Raw genomic sequence first — 16,084 nt, 5'->3', positions numbered from 1 at the left:
CACATAGTGTGAGATAAATGTGGACTCCACACCTATATGAAATATTTAATTATTTATTTAGTAAGAAATTTAATACCTCTAATATTACCTAATTTTAAAAGGCATTCAGATTCTTCTTAACACTTTCCTAAAAGTTATGTTTGGGGAAAAAAAAAACAGAAAAGACGAGAGAGAAATGAAAAAAAAAAAAAAAAAAAGTTTATTATATTTAAATGAGTAGCATTTTTGGATGAGAAAGAATGTTTGGGGAGGGGAGACTTTAAAGTCAATTCCAACACAAATACAACAATGCTAGAAGGCCATAATTTTTATGGTCACAAGGCTCAAAACTGTCAAAACAACGTCGGTTTGGCATGTTTTGCACCCAAAATGACATCGTTTTGACAATTTTGAGCCATTGTGGCTACAAAAATTGTAGCCCTCAATCATTTTCCTTTCCAAACACCTTTCTCTTTCCGCGTAGGAGATAAGAGCATAGGGGCAACACACATTTTTATCAAAGTTCAGGCTGTAACAATCCTTCTAACTTTTAGAAAATGGAACTTTCTTTAAAGGACTTATTTATACAGTAATGATAGAATCATGAAAAATATATTATGAAAGATTCTTAATTTTTGGATTATTTATACAATAAACCACACACCAATCAAGACTAATCAAGGGATGAAAAATTTTCATGATATATTTTTCATGATCCCTAACATTACTCCTTATTTATATTTGTTCTCTCTCTCTAATATATATACTTGCTTTACATGTGTCAAAACTTGATTGGTTAATCTATTTAATTTTGTCTACTATATGAAAAAACAGGCAAGGGCATATGCAAAGGCAATGAAGGCCACACTTTTCTTCTCAAGTTCGACACACAACATCAACGTCAACAAGATATTCAAGTTCATAATGGCCAAGCTCTTTAACTTGCCTTGGACTGTCCAGAGAAATTTGACACTTGGTGAACCCATCATCGACTTCTAATTCGCGCTTTACTCTGTTGTACTCTCTTACTATCTTCTTCATCCATTTGTACATACATACACATACATATCCATCATCAATTAATTATCAATTAACACAACCAAAAAAAAAATTGATTCCACACTTTACCATATTTTGATGTTCTGGATTTTTTTTTTTTTTTTTTTTTTTTTGGGTTCCCAAATAAGTGTAATGAAATCTTTTGAGTAACAAGTACTCTTGTTTGGTATACGATAAAAAGTGATATTGAAATTTGATATGGCCAAACAATCACACTTTAGACCAAGTATAATAACAAAATATTAAACATACATAAATTTCATCAAAATAGTTCAAAATGAATACAGTAAAGGTAGGGAAGGCTTATCGAACTCTATAAATCAAAAAGCAAGCAGCATTGTTAATGTAATTAGTGGAGTTGACTCGAGCCATTTTTAATCAATTTGATAAAAAAAAAAAATTGGCCTCCTTTCATACATATTAAGGAGTGAAAGAGAGCGCCACAGATTACTAAGAAATATATACACAAAGTGCTAAAAAGAATCAAACAAAACTCTCTGATAATAATGATGCAAATATATTATTCCAACAGATCACTGTCTTGTTATAATTCTGCAAACATAGATAATAATATTTTTAAGTTTGGTGCATCATCAAATGCACAATGACAACAACAATTAAACAAACATAATAATAGGTATTTGAATTCATCACTCATCACTCATCACTCTCATCACTCAATATCACTCAATTGATAAATATATTAAGAGCATTTGAGGCTCTGTGAATCTGCAACAGAAACTCAGCATTTGCACGGTACGATGCCTCCATGTCAATGCCATCAGGACCCTTCTCATTCGAGAGATTGATGTACAATGTCTCCAATGCATACCCATACTTGATAAAATACTGGATCGCCAACATTTCATTCAGATGCCCTTTGAAGCCTGTCACATTCACCACCTTCAGAGTCCTTTTAAGGCACTTATACACCATGATATATCCGTTACTCAGGAACTCATGTTCCGCAAGAGAAAGTGTAGCTTCCCTCTCCTGAACAAAAACAAAATGAAACAAAACAAAAAAGGTGTTTGAAAAATATAATGGAATAGAAGATAGAATAGATAGATATACTTACTGGAAAAATGGTGGTTGAAGAGGAGATATGGATGGTGAGGGTCTGCAAGCGAGGGCAACTGAAGAGGAAGAAAGATATTCCATGGTATTCATTAATGTGCAGCGCCGTCTTCATTATCAAATGCCTCATTTTGTAAAGAGGAGGTTTTAACATTGGGTATTCCTCTGCTGTTGATATTATCTTTTTTGTTCATCATCAATAAACGCACAATTACTATTAAGCAGAAGAAACAATGGATACATCAGGGAAGGAAAATTTGAATGTTTCCTGAAATTTAATTAAAAATAACCCATCAAAGAGAAACAAGTATTTCTCATGTTTGTTTGGGGGTCCTTTTGTCCCAAAATCTAGTTCTCTCCGATTAATATACATATGAAAATCTTGAAATAGCGACTGAAAGTGCATCAAAACAGAGGACAAAGGATTTTGCAAACATAATATCATGTACTCTCTTCATGTTTGATCCACTATCAAAAACATTTGGCTATAATAATTAAGAAAATTGATTTGAAATGTGAAATTTTTCACATATCATTTAAAATAGACAGATGGATAGATTTTTTGTATAATTTGTATACCGTTACTCAATTTAATAATTGAATTTGATAGAAGAAACTATACCTGAAGCATGTAACTGCAAACAGTCAAAACCTTAATGCAACCAATATCTCTGAGTAGGTCATAAAGAATATCACCATATTCACCGAACTCAGCCTCGAACCCAAAGTCTAGATCAGCCTCCCCCAAGGCATTCAAGTAATCTATCATAAAACCATTCATTGGCCCAGAATACTTGAAGAAGAACAACTTTGGAGTCTCAATGCCGATCCCATTTTCAAGACTCCAGCACTTATCAATCACCAAAGTCCTAAGCCTTGCTGCAGAAATATTAAGGTTCTCCAAATTCCAACACTTCTTCAAACTCAAACTCTCTAGTAATCGACAGTTTGATAACAATGCGTTAAAAGAAGTAGTTGACAGTTGAATCCACGCTAGAGAAAGACTCGTTAGAGCACTGAAGTTGATGAACTGGGAAACCCTAAATTTGCATGCAAACAACTTCAAAGATTTGAATGGCTCTTTGTGTTCATAAACACATGGAGGCAATTCAAACAAATCAGCATGGTTATTATCAAGATCAAGATCAAAATCTTGTTGATCCCATATTGGTTCTGAGAAGTCAAGTTCAAGAACTTTTGCATTATGACCAATGGCGAATTGAACAAAATTTTGCATGGCCTCAACGTAGTTCTCGGGATGTGAAAATGAGAGGCGAAACTTATCCACACTCACTGGGCGAAAACCTTGAATGAACTGTTTTGAGAAATCGATGAAACCCCTTCTCTGATTCCCTATAGTTTCTTCGTTGGGTTGATGATTTTGTGGTTTTACAAAGAGGGTTTCGTCGAGTTCTATGTTCTTGGTCTCGTGCCAGAGGAATTGCCATCGCTTGGACAAGGTTGATGTTCTTGCCGCTTCTTTGAAAGGCAAGAAGGAGATGATTATGAGAATGAGTGAGTCTGTCAAGTATGAGAACATGTCTTGATCATTGTTTTTGTTGGCCATGGTGGAGTGTGTGTGTGTGTATGTGTGGAGGAGGCTGTGTGTTGTTGCAAGAAAGTTGATAAGAGAGTGTGTGTATATATAATGAGTGAATCGTTGCAAAACAAAGACCAAGAGTTGCTTATATATATATATATATATATATATATATATATATATATGTTTGGTTTGGAGGGAAGCATGGTTCGGTTCGGTTATTATAGTTGGGGTTTGAATTAGAATCTTTGAGTGGACAGTTTTTAAAGAGGGAATTTCAGTTAATTGCATGTTTTGAAAAATTAATATAAACAAATGGAAAATTTTATAAATATTTATTATTTATATTAATAATTATAATTATAAATTTTTTTTCATGAATTTGTAATAAGTTTTTAAAATTATCACTGTAATTTTCCCACTTTTAAACCAATTAAAATTAATAATTGGGAAATTGTTTCCATCCTTGTATGTTAATGCAGAAATTATACTTTTGAGGTCTTAAAATTTAACAGCCACTCAAATTTTGTATTTATTTAACTGTATGGTTAAAAATCTGAATTATTATACGGATACTAAAATTTGTTTACAAATTTGTCAGAATAGTGAATTGTGGAGAGATTTAATTTGGGATTAACTTCTCTCGGGTTTGAAATCGGACCGGAGAGGTATTGTCCAGTTCATTAGATTTATTTTTAGATCTCATTTTAATGATTCGAATCATTCTTATTGTAAAATTCGTTGCGTATATCATTCCTGCAAAAATTCAAGTCGGTTAGATAACGACAATCACGTATTCGGATCAGTTTTGTATGAAAAAAATAGACGATGAGAAAATTAACAGTTCATACAAAATTGATTTGTACACGTAATTTACGTTATCCGATCAACTTGATTTTTTGCATGGGTAATATACTCGACGAATTTTAAAACGTAAACGGCTTGAATTATTAAAACAGGATCCAAAAATTAGAGGTGATCGCGATTCGGTTTTGAACGATTTGCGGATTGGTTTGAACCCGCTCGCATATATGCGGTTTAGAAAAAATGCAACCGCAACTATCCGCAGTGCGGGTTGCAGTTTGTGCGGATAGGGTTCGCGTTGTAAATATTTATTTTGAGTCATTTTCCCCTCATTTTCTAAAATACTCCAACATTAATAATTAATGAATTAAAACTTATAAAATTAAAAACACAACAAAATCAATTCTTAATACAAATAAATCATTCAAAATCCTAAACTTTTAAATTAAATCATAAACTAACACAAGCACATCTTTCAAAATCCTAAACTAGATCATCAATCTCATTCACTATCTACTACCCAACAATACAATTAAAGTAAAACCATTCAAAATTCTAAATTTACCTAAAAGTAATTCTTCATTAACTTTTTCATTCATCCAAATGCAATAATAAAATAACAATGGTCCAAGTTTTTTTTTTTTTAAAAAAAAGTCTAGGTGTGGTCGAGTTCTTACGAGTGCGGGTTAAACCCACAATATTCAAACCATTCATACAAACCCCAAATGCAAACAGTAACAAGTACCGATCATTGCAAAAACATAAAATTTTTATAAAAAAAATCAATTATTTATTAGCTACTACAATGAAAGTCAAAAAACAACTTTGTTTTCAAAGTTTATACATCAAATCATCAAAATGAAAAGGTTACCCCCCTCCCAACCAAAAAAAAAACAACAATAATAGCAACATTTCCCTGAATTTATTTAAACCCCATGTCCATCTGCAATGCCGGGTACTTGAACCGGGAACACTACATAGTCATATAAAATACCAGCAAGTGCAGCACCAATTAAGGGTCCGACCCAATAAACTACATGGTTCTTGAAACTCCCTCCAACAAGAGCAGACCCGAATGAGTAGGCCGGGTTCATTGACCCGCCTGTAAATGGCCCGGATGACAATACATTGGCTCCTAAAATGAAGCCGATTGCTAAGGGTCCAATTGCTCCCAATGGACCATGTCTCGGGTCCCCGACTGCATACACCGTGTACACCAAAGTGAAAGTCATCACACCTTCCAAAATGGATGCTCCAAACCCGGTCATTTCTTGTGGGATTCCATGGACGGGTACATGCTGCAATGCCAATTCTCATTTGCTTAAAAATTTATGGCAATCAAATAAATGGAATTTGAAAAACAATACTGTAAGAACACATTCAGATCCTGAATTTTTTTGTTTATTGTTTTACAAAAAAACACTAGAAGAACTATTTTAGAATATATAAGTAAAGAAAAAAATTCAAAAAACATACCCACCTCTGAAATATTCTGGTTCTGTTTGGTTGAGTTTGTTTCTAAAAATCTTTAAAAACTAGTTTGGTAAACATTTGGTAACTATAATATAAAAAAATAAAACAAATTCTGAAAATTCGACCAAACATAGCCTCACTATTTCTATCCATAGATTTTTTGTGCATGCAAAAGTACTATTTTAGAAAACTAAATTCAATAATCAATAAAACTTAAAATAAAAAACCAAATTTGTATATATTTCAAAAAAAAAATGGCTCAAAATAAAAAGCGAAATTTCAAAATTTTGTTATTTTTGTTTCCAATTACATAAAATAAAATAAAAAACGACAATGATATGAAACAAGTCAAATTTTCCGTACTTGTGAGACGGTGGCAACTTTCAAGAGAAGACAAGCCAATACAGAACCAACCAACTGCGAAATCCAGTAAAAAATAGCCATAGGAACACTAATATGCCTCCCAACTGCCATCCCAAACGTCACCGCGGGGTTCACATGTCCACCGGAGATATTAGCCGCCACATAGACTGCCACTGAAAATGCAAATGCACTCGCTATAGCAACCGCTACAAGCGCAGACGGATCTGTAGCAGCATCCGGCATCATCTTCCCTGTCATATCATCAATTGCAACTTAATTTTTATTTTAAAAAAAAGTTCCATTAAAGAGAGTGTGATTTTTAAATTGACAAAACCAGAATTCAAGATAGAACTCTCACTTGAAGCCATGGCGGAGCCAACGGCAGCGAAGACGTAGAGGAAGGTAGAGATAAATTCGGCGAGGTAGGCTCGGAGAGCGTCGGGCTTCACCGCGTGCTCGAGACGGGAAGTTAGAGACGCCATTGCCTGATATGAAGAAGAAGAGACGATTTTCAATGTATTTGGGAATTGGTTCATCAGAGATTCGGATAATTGGTTGGATTCGGAGTGAGTGTGAGTGTGAGTGTGTTTATATATGAAAACAGAGTTTGATTACAGAGGGTTGTAACGTTTCGGGAGGGATTGAAATTTCAAATCCTAACCGTCAGTCTACGTGGCTGATTTTGGTTGGCTGGTTTTGGCGCTAGCAGTTTCAACCCGTTAACATAGAGGTTGGGCCCTTGATATTTTACAAGATTTAGGACTGTATGTATCATATGTGTGTTGGATTTGGGCCATCATCTCCTCTCATAGTATTGGTTTAAAAATAAAAATTATTCACTCTATATGGTTTTAAATTTTCAAAGATAATTTTTTTTATTTTGTTGCCTTTTTTTATTTTTATATTCTAGTCATTTTTTTTGGATGCATATAATTTAAATGTATTTAAAAGTAAAATATTTGTGAAGAAATTTTTAAAAATTCAATAAACATAAAATTATAAAAAATTGAAAATGTACTTTTTTATATTTTTAGTTATTTAAAAAAAATCATAAATTTCATATATTTGAAATGTACCTAGATTAAGTGAATCTAAAAAAAAATTATTAATTTTTTTTAAAAAAAAATCATTAAAAATTCAAAATTAAAAAACTATTTGGAAAATTCCAAAACCATAGAGAGTAACTGGAGCTACAAAAAAATGTGTATACATGACACAACTATTTGATTGAACTTAGTAGTTTACATTTAGCTAAATTATACTTTTACCCTTTAACACATTATTCTCTTTAAAGAAAATATTCTCACTTTGATCCTTAAAACAAAAACTAAAGCTAAAACAAAAATCCAATCATAATTTGGCTTCCATCACTGTAAAACAAAAATTCATACAGTTCCACCAAAAACTAAAGCTAGAGGAGGTAGTGTGACATGCAGAATAATGGGTGGAGGGAGGCAAACGGGTGTGGTGGATGGATGGGTTTGTGCTAGGATTATTTGTAGTATCCTTTCCTATTAGGAAAGAAGGATACTACAAATTTAGAAAAATATATTCAGAATTTAATCAGGAACATGTAGATATATGTGGATGAGAAATGATTTTTATTTTAAGAAATGTGCAAGGATGAAATTTTCTCCACAGGGAAATTGAGATGAGTTGTTCTTTCCTATGCACTGTAGAAAAAATACCAAGATATCAGTGATCTCTCCTGACCAGAGTTGGTCGGAAAGACCCTCCGACGATCAAGTTAGAATATAGTTTTGACATAGTATGAAAAGAGAGACTACTTGTATTTGTTTATTAATGAAATTTTTGCTTGCCTTTTTTGCCATTCTTGGTTCTTCCTTTTATAGTATCGATACCTTGCATTTGGACCGTTAGATGACTGTCTTGATCCAATGGTATTTTATGCCCCTAGACATTGGTCGAGCAAGTAGGCAAGTTGTCCTGATTTGCCACTGTCGAAGTTATTTTATTTTGGATGGCCTAAGTTTAGTTCGGACGTTGGCTCTCGTCTTCGATCGTCAAATCTTACTCATCAGATGATCATGCTATCAGGATATGCTGATCCCATATCCTCATCTCTATCAATTCTGATCTTCGTCATTAGTTACAAATGGATCCAAAGACTTTCCTTCGTGGCGCGATCTCCTTTCAGAAGGCGATCTTATTCAAACCACCTATCACGTGACTTTGTTTCTTTCTTTGAGATAGACCTATCAAGGGCTTGGGCCTAGCCCTCATTTTGGAGCTTGTTTTGGCTGGGTTAAATGCTTTGGGCCGTATACCCATTTCCTTGGGCTCTAGGTCAATACTTTTACCCTCCACAAGAAATAAAGATGTAGTTAATTTGTTAAAAAATTGATACTTTTGACATTTTTTTTTTTTTAAATTGTTAACATGTATTGTTACAAAACATGTTAAAATAATTTCAAAATATTATATATTTTTTAATATAAATATTTTATGAGAATATACATCCGGAAAGCAAACATTATTAAATAAAAATAAATAAAAAATGGCAAGGCCAAACTAGCCATGGTACAAAAATTTAGGATATTACACCTCAGTAATGTTAGGAAAAAAAATTACAAACAAATGATAAATATTATAAATTAAAATCATAAATATTTCCACTAATGTATAATAATTTTTCAAAATATGCCCTGAATGATAATTTTCCCAATTGTCTCTCTATTCAACTCCCCATTTAAGGGAGTGAACTTTTGACTCCCTACATTTAATCACTCCCTATAATTAAAAAATTGTTCTCTCTTCCATCACTCATGTTTTTCTCAAATGGTGGAGGAGAAAGAAAAAAACTTGAAAAAATATTTTTGATAAAAAATTATAAAGAAAAATTAATTTTTAAATATTTAAATTATATAAAGAGAAAATAGGGAGTATTATTAGAGATGATAGTTGAAAAAGTAGTTTCCTAAAATATGAAACTTTTTAACTAAAATTTGAGGAAAAACTATGGAGCATTGTTGGAGACACTCTCAACCGTGCTATTGGGCCTATGAGGCCCATCACGAGTCTTATTTCGATGATTTGAACCATCAATGTGTAGAGTTCGTCGAGTACTTTATCTTTGTAAAAAATTACGTTGTTCAGAACACATTTTTGTCAACAATTTATTTTTAAAATCATATTTACCATTGAACAAATATTATCTAATCAAGGGGCTATCGATATCCAATCAACGTGTTTTTTTTTTGTAATGATAAAGTACTCGACGATGTCTACACATTAGACGGTTCAGATTATCGAAATGAGACCCGTGATGGGCTTTACGAATCCAACAGTATCATCTAGTTAGACTGGAGACAAGCCTGCTCCATGCTCTAATACCTTATTTTTTTAGGAAAAAATGGCGAATTACACTAATAGTTCCTGTAGTTTGAAATTTGTGTCACTTTAGTCCCTGACTTTTCAATTGTGATACATTTAATCTTGAATTTTAAATCTTGTTCCAAACAAGGACAATCAAATATGTTTCATTTGCAAACAGTTCATTTCAAGGACAAAATCGTCACACAATTATTGTGTGTTGGTTCACTTGTATGTTATTTGAAATGTAATAGCCTTTTTTAAATGAATAATGTTGGAATTTTCTTAATTATAAAGTTTTGTTTGGTTTACTTTTCATAATCTATTTTCAATTTTTCTTCTAAAAAATAAAAACTAAATTGGTGAAAAACAAAAAAAAAAACATATCATTTTTATATAATTTTCTTTTGGGAGGGTAGAAATAATTTTTATATATTTATTTTTGTTAAATTAGTTTCTATCTTTTCAAAAGTCAAACATGATGACAACTTTGATATTATTATTAAACCAATCCATTAAATCAAAAAACTCCAAGACTAAAAATATTTCATCTATCGATTACACATTAAAAACCTAATAGCCATCTAAAAATATCTATTAATAACAAATATAATCATCTATTACATGATAGCTATTCAAAAATATCAACAAAAATAAACAATTTATTACATGATCATCATCTAAACACATATTAAAAATTAATTTGATAAAAAAATAAAAAAATAAAAAAATAAAAATGTAAAAGATTTATTATTTTTATATAATTTTATCTTTAGTGCGTAGAAATAATTTTTAAAATTTAAACATAATTTTTTGACATTTATTTTTATCAAATTAGGTTATATTTTATCAAATTGACGACTTTGCCTTTGAAATAAGGCAACGGTGTCTTCAATTGCCCTTATTTGGAACAAAATTCAAAATTCAGAATTAAATATATTACAATTGAAAAATTAGGAATCAAAGTGACACAAGTCTCAAACTATATGAACCATTAGTTTAATTCGTCAAGAAAAGAAAAGAAGATAGTAGTGTAACCACACGCGCTTAGGTGTCAATTTGGGAATAATTTTTTTAGCTTGACTTTTTAGTTAATTTTAATCTTGTTTGGCAACTACATATTTTAATCAAAAAGTCACTATAAGTTATTACATTACTCTCTTTATTTTTCTGCATATCTTTTCATAAAAGTCAAAAAGTTATTAAAATAGTCTGAGTAAATTAAGCTTCGTTTGGCACAATTTTTTTGTATTGAGACTTTTTTAAGCCGGCTTTTTTAGCTTGGTTTAGTTTGAATTTTTTAACTTTTATGAGAGAAAAAATATAATAATTATGGGTTAGATGTGATATTTTATCTTATTAACTTATTTAGCCTATTTTATCATTTTATACTTTTTTTTAGCCTCAAAATAATAGCCAAACCAGGGGTTAGTTATGTGTGAGAAGAATTTTTTAACTTTTTTATGAAAAAAAAAATAATTATGATTTTAATGTATTATTTTATTTTATTAATTTATTTGATCTATTTTATTTTTTTATATTTTTATAATCCTAACCTAAACCTGACTCTCACTTGGCAAACGAGAGGTAAGGGATTTGGGCTCACGAATGGAGCAGGGTCCTCTAGAATTTTTTAAAGTTTTACGAATGGAACAAAGATCTTTTAGAATTTTTTTTCTTTAAAATTTTTTAGAGTGGTGTATTGTATGGTTGAAATTTAATAATAAATCCCATCAATTTTTTAACATTAAATCTCAATCACAACACCACTTTAAGAAACTTTAGTAAAACTTTAGTAAGGATCCTTGGCGTCACGAATGAGGCTCTTCAGCACAGAGATTGGGAAGTTTCTGAGGGTGGTTGCCCCTCTCTACAAACAAAAACGATGATCTTTCTTTGATCATCAGGGCCGATGATTTCACCTCCAAAATCAACAGCCCTCTCTCCGCGCGTGTGTGTGAGTGCTCGCCAGTGAAAGGTAGGAATCCACTCCATCTTCTTCTTGCGTGAATTTTTATTTTTATTTTTATTTATTTATTTTTGGATGCTGTTGTGTTGTGGATTAAAAAGAACATCAAGGGGCATTCCCTCCCACGGGATTTACCCTCCAGGACCACTATTGTATAACTTCTCCTCAAAAAGAGAACTAAGGGATTTGGTCTAACTTCTCTCTACGATGTAGATCTGGGTCCACACTCCCCATAGCATGGGGGAGAGAGAGAGAGAGAATCACCCGCCCAAGCCCAACTCACCGGGTACAGCTCGAGAGTAAAATATTCCAAATTTGGAAGTCCTAGTGGTGGTGGTTAGGGTGTAAATGAATCAAGTTGTTCATGAATAAGTTTGGTTCGATTTGTTAAGGGCTTGACTTAGCTCGATTCGTTTAGTAAACTAGCCGAGCGTGATAGGTAAACGAGCCAAGCATAAGCTCAACAAAGCTCCGTTTGGCTCGATTCGTTTGCAGCGCTCGTGTGTGGTGAACCAACCCACTCTTCCTCTTCTTTCTATACCACTCACTGTCTTTGTCCCCCCAAAAGCACCATTTTTTATTAGAATCTACACCCGGAGACAGTGAGATTGACTGCCACAGAGGTATCTCTCTCTCTCTCTCTGTATACTCATATGTACAGATCTGCCTTGTGTTTTTTTATTTTTTTTCAATTTTGATCTGAATATGGGGTTGGGTTTTTAATGGTGTGAGCGTATTCTGGATGTCTTATTAATTCAGTATTTTGATTCTATTTGTTGCTTAGTTGCTGGGAAAATGTAGGGTTACAACCAAAATATAGAAATGCTACCAATATTGAATTTGGGGAGTTGGCAGACAAATTGAAAATACTTTAGCAGTTATTACTCTCATGTCAATGGGAACATTCAGTTATGATTTTTTTATATGAATCACTCCAATGGCCAAATTCAGATTTAACCATAAATTTGAGTAAAAGTTTCACTACTAGGCGGAGTGATAAATTTGAGAGCCACAAATTAGCTTTTACAATTTTGAGTAAACATTTGATATAAAACTTTTGAGTAAATAAGTTTGGGTCATGGAGTGTGTTTTGAGTGATTTGCTCAAATTTAAATTGACATAGGTTTGATTCAAGGATTGGAGATGCCCTCGTGAGTAGGAACAAATTAATTTTAACCCAAACGGTTGGTCCGGTTTCTAATTCTTTGAGGTCTCATGTTCAACTCTAATGTGGTGCAAAATACTGAGTTTTACCTTACTCGCATGATTTGTAGGTGATTGCATGTATCCAAAGTTTGTTGGTCTTGTATTGTATGACAAGGTGGGCCGGTTAGAGTCATCCATCATAAAATGAAAAAAAAAAAAAAACATAGAAAGAAAAGAAGTAGGAATAGTTTTCATATCCAGGACTTAAGGAAAGCAAGAATTGATACATGGAGCAATGTTAGTTATTTGTTTACAAGTCATGTTCTGAATCTCTAACCCTTTTTACTTTGGCATGATAAAGAAAGTCAATAGCATGAAATGACAACACAATTGATTATCAATTTGATTACTATGTTGTTTGATTGGCAATATGATTACTACGTTGTTACTGATAGTCAAATTCCAAAATAATGAACATCCAAGTTCCAACTAGGATTTTTATCTTACAGAGGGGAAGCAAAATAGGAAAATTTTGAGAAACGGGCAGTATATGTGTATGTACTGTCTGGTTTATTTTCTGGACCAGTTTAAGGTAATAAAGTTGAACTTTCATTACATATTTCTTAAAATGTTCACGTTAAAGGTGGTAATGGACTTCGAAAAATAATTTAGTATGGATATAGTTGCAAGGATTATTATCATTTTGTTTCTTGTTGAATTTTTCTGTGTTATTTGGTTTTGTGGCCTTTTGCTCTCTCTTTGTAACAACACTGCACAAAGAGAACCATTGTCATTGGTGACTGGTCTCTATTAAAGTCTCGAACTTCTGTTTGGCTAGTAAGGGAATTGACCTTTGTTTTTCAGTTGCTTCCTTCTTAATGTTTCTTGTACACAATTCTTAATTATTGGTGCCCAACAGGGTCTCATCATATCATTCAAGATTATATCAAAATTATATTAGAAGGGATTTGAAAGAATTTTTTTCTTGGTGTATGGTTCATTTATGACATGAATTTTCATCCTTTCAAAAGTTAAATATATTTTCTTTATTTTTTTATTTATATTTTTGACATTAAATTTTTTGGTTCTCTTTCAGATGTCCAAAGGTGTGGAAAATCCCAAAGATGGTGTGGCCCAGAAAGATTCAGAGGAGGGTACAGATGCCCCTTCCCATTCCAATGAAACTCAAGTCACTTGGTACAGTTGCTTACTCCAGCAAGCATCGGTCTACGGCATAGCTGCCGGATACTGCCTTTCAGCGTCCTTACTCTCCATCATTAACAAATGGGCTGTGACGAAATTTCCCTATCCCGGGGCACTTACTGCTTTACAATACTTCACAAGTGCCTCTGGTGTCCTCCTTTGTGGGATGCTCAAGCTCATAGAGCATGATTCTTTAGACCTTCTCACAATGTGGCGGTTCTTACCAGCAGCAGTTATATTCTACCTCTCTCTCTTCAACAACAGTGAACTCCTCTTGCATGCCAATGTCGACACCTTTATTGTCTTCCGTTCAGCGGTCCCTATCTTTGTTGCAATAGGAGAGACACTCTACTTGCACCAACCATGGCCGGCGATCAGAACATGGATCTCGCTTGCTACCATCTTTGGCGGTAGTGTGCTTTATGTCACAACAGATTGTCAGTTCACACTCATGGCTTATAGTTGGGCCTTGGCTTACCTGGTGAGCATGTCCATAGATTTTGTTTACATTAAGCATGTGGTTATGACAATTGGGTTAAACACATGGGGTCTTGTCCTGTACAATAATCTTGAGGCTCTGCTACTGTTTCCACTAGAGCTACTTATCATGGGAGAGTTGAAGAAGATAAAGCACGAAATTTCTGATGAATCCGATTGGTACTCTTTTGAGGTGGTTTTGCCAGTTGGGTTGTCGTGTTTGTTTGGTTTAGCAATTTCTTTCTTTGGGTTTTCATGTCGGAGGGCGATTTCTGCAACGGGTTTTACTGTTCTTGGCATAGTGAACAAGCTTTTGACAGTTGTGATCAACCTGGTTGTTTGGGACAAGCATTCGTCATTTGTGGGTACAATTGGGCTTTTAATTTGTATGATGGGTGGGGTTATGTACCAACAGTCTACAAGCAACAAGTCTAAGGCCGTGAAAGAAGTAAGATTGCAAGAGAGTGAACAAGAACAACATAAGCTACTCGAAATGGAGAGCATTGAGGAAACTAATGATGATGTCAAGCAAGTTACTGACTCGGGACAGGGTAAATAAGAGGCACATTTGTTGTATTTTTTGAACCATGTTTAGGCGGAATTCTTTTTCTTTTTTTTTTCTTTTCATAAAAGCATTTTTTAGAGCTTAAAAGAGTGTCACCGGTAATACCTTCTTCACTGAGGTTGGATGTAAACCAAGTGCCTCAGCTACTACTAGTAGGGGATTAAATTTGTTCCATTCTTACTGATTTGTATATTATTTTTGATCTTACGCATTTTATGTATTAGGCATTTGTTAAAACTTTCCTTCTACATCACTAGGATCCTTGAAAATTATATCTTATTTCATAGTAGATTAGAAAAACCACTGAAATTCACTCATAATAAGCACTCAAATCCTTGCATATCTATTCATTGATATCTAAATGTAAGTTATCAACTTGTATCAAAAAAATAAATGAATAAATAAATAAAAATATGTAAGTTAAAGACCATAATATATACTATAGAAAAGTTGTTATCAAACTTCCATAATTGATTGCTTTTCCACAGAATTAGACAATTTAAATTCAAACTATAAACTAAACAAGAACCACAAAATTACCATAATGTCTTAGAAGAAACAATAAAATCTATTTGTATCACCCCAGAACTAGTGTCTACTGCCTGGCACGGGATATAAGTTTGAAGAACTAAAAGCAGTCCGTGAATATGCCCCATCCTCCAACTCCCTTTCCTCTTAGGGTCCTTAGCAGCCGCGTATAGTCTGGCATATCTTCTCTGAATATAACGAATTCTTCTATGCTATCATAATCACTGTAGAGATCATCGTTCCCGTAACTAGTAGGTGGAGGAGAAAACAGTGACAGTCATAATAGAAATATCTGAACTGCTAGAGCCATGAAAATCCTGTGCACTCTGCCTTGCACCACCATCACCACCACCAACATGGCAGGGGCAGCCGCCACGGCATCCAGCCATGGGTTTCTTTGATGGATATTCTGCTATTGTTGGATTGATAATCTATGCTATATCTATATACAAATGTAGTGTAGTTTCTAAAGCTTCCATACTCTTAAACCTGGTCTCTCATTTAAAGTTGAGTCTATCTCTCCTACTTGCCTCATTTATGGTGTACTTTTATTATTGAAATACCTTGA

General features: G+C 33.2%; 3 protein-coding genes and 1 pseudogene across 3 annotated transcripts in view; 2 read left to right on the top strand and 2 right to left on the bottom strand.

The window, feature by feature from the left end:
• Positions 1–1,725: 1,725 nt before the first annotated feature.
• On the bottom strand, positions 1,726–3,682 carry LOC114297481 (putative F-box/LRR-repeat protein At5g54820). The gene is made up of 3 exons (XM_028241919.2): positions 2,738–3,682; positions 2,117–2,296; positions 1,726–2,031 (listed from the first exon to the last, which is right to left on the bottom strand). Exons 1-3 carry the CDS (start codon positions 3,680–3,682, stop codon positions 1,726–1,728), a joined length of 1,431 nt encoding a protein of 476 aa, XP_028097720.2.
• A 1,703-nt stretch (positions 3,683–5,385) lies between these two features.
• Positions 5,386–6,777, bottom strand: LOC114297480 (putative aquaporin TIP5-1 pseudogene; annotated as a pseudogene).
• Positions 6,778–11,439: 4,662 nt separating this feature from the next.
• Positions 11,440–16,084, top strand: part of LOC114297465 (GDP-mannose transporter GONST3) — a 54,655-nt gene continuing 50,010 nt past the window's right edge. The window contains exon 1 of the mRNA XM_082882459.1: positions 11,440–11,606. The gene's annotated coding sequence lies outside the window, so the exon portion shown is untranslated. The remainder of the gene's footprint in view (positions 11,607–16,084) is intronic.
• LOC114297463 (GDP-mannose transporter GONST3) lies at positions 11,600–15,225 on the top strand. The gene is made up of 2 exons (XM_028241900.2): positions 11,600–12,220; positions 13,840–15,225. The coding sequence occupies exon 2, from the start codon at positions 13,840–13,842 to the stop codon at positions 14,980–14,982; it is 1,143 nt and encodes a 380-aa protein (XP_028097701.2). The 5' UTR covers positions 11,600–12,220; the 3' UTR covers positions 14,983–15,225.

The sequence above is a fragment of the Camellia sinensis genome, chromosome 8, assembly GCF_055761805.1.
Source record: "Camellia sinensis isolate YWXY chromosome 8, ASM5576180v1, whole genome shotgun sequence".
NCBI classification, from domain to species: domain Eukaryota; kingdom Viridiplantae; phylum Streptophyta; class Magnoliopsida; order Ericales; family Theaceae; genus Camellia; species Camellia sinensis.
This window is presented reverse-complemented; position numbering and strand designations above follow the sequence as displayed.

What these genes read in the sequence shown, in the direction of transcription:
- LOC114297481 (XM_028241919.2), bottom strand. Translation starts at nt 3,682, where the DNA reads ATGGCCAACAAAAACAATGATCAAGACATGTTCTCATACTTGACAGAC. An exon ending in TTTGCAGTTACATGCTTCAG is followed by an intron (nt 2,297 to 2,737) that starts GTATAGTTTCTT and finishes TGAACAAAAAAG; the next exon opens with ATAATATCAACAGCAGAGGA. An exon ending in CTTCAACCACCATTTTTCCA is followed by an intron (nt 2,032 to 2,116) that starts GTAAGTATATCT and finishes GTTTTTGTTCAG; the next exon opens with GAGAGGGAAGCTACACTTTC.
- LOC114297463 (XM_028241900.2), top strand. Translation starts at nt 13,840, where the DNA reads ATGTCCAAAGGTGTGGAAAATCCCAAAGATGGTGTGGCCCAGAAAGAT.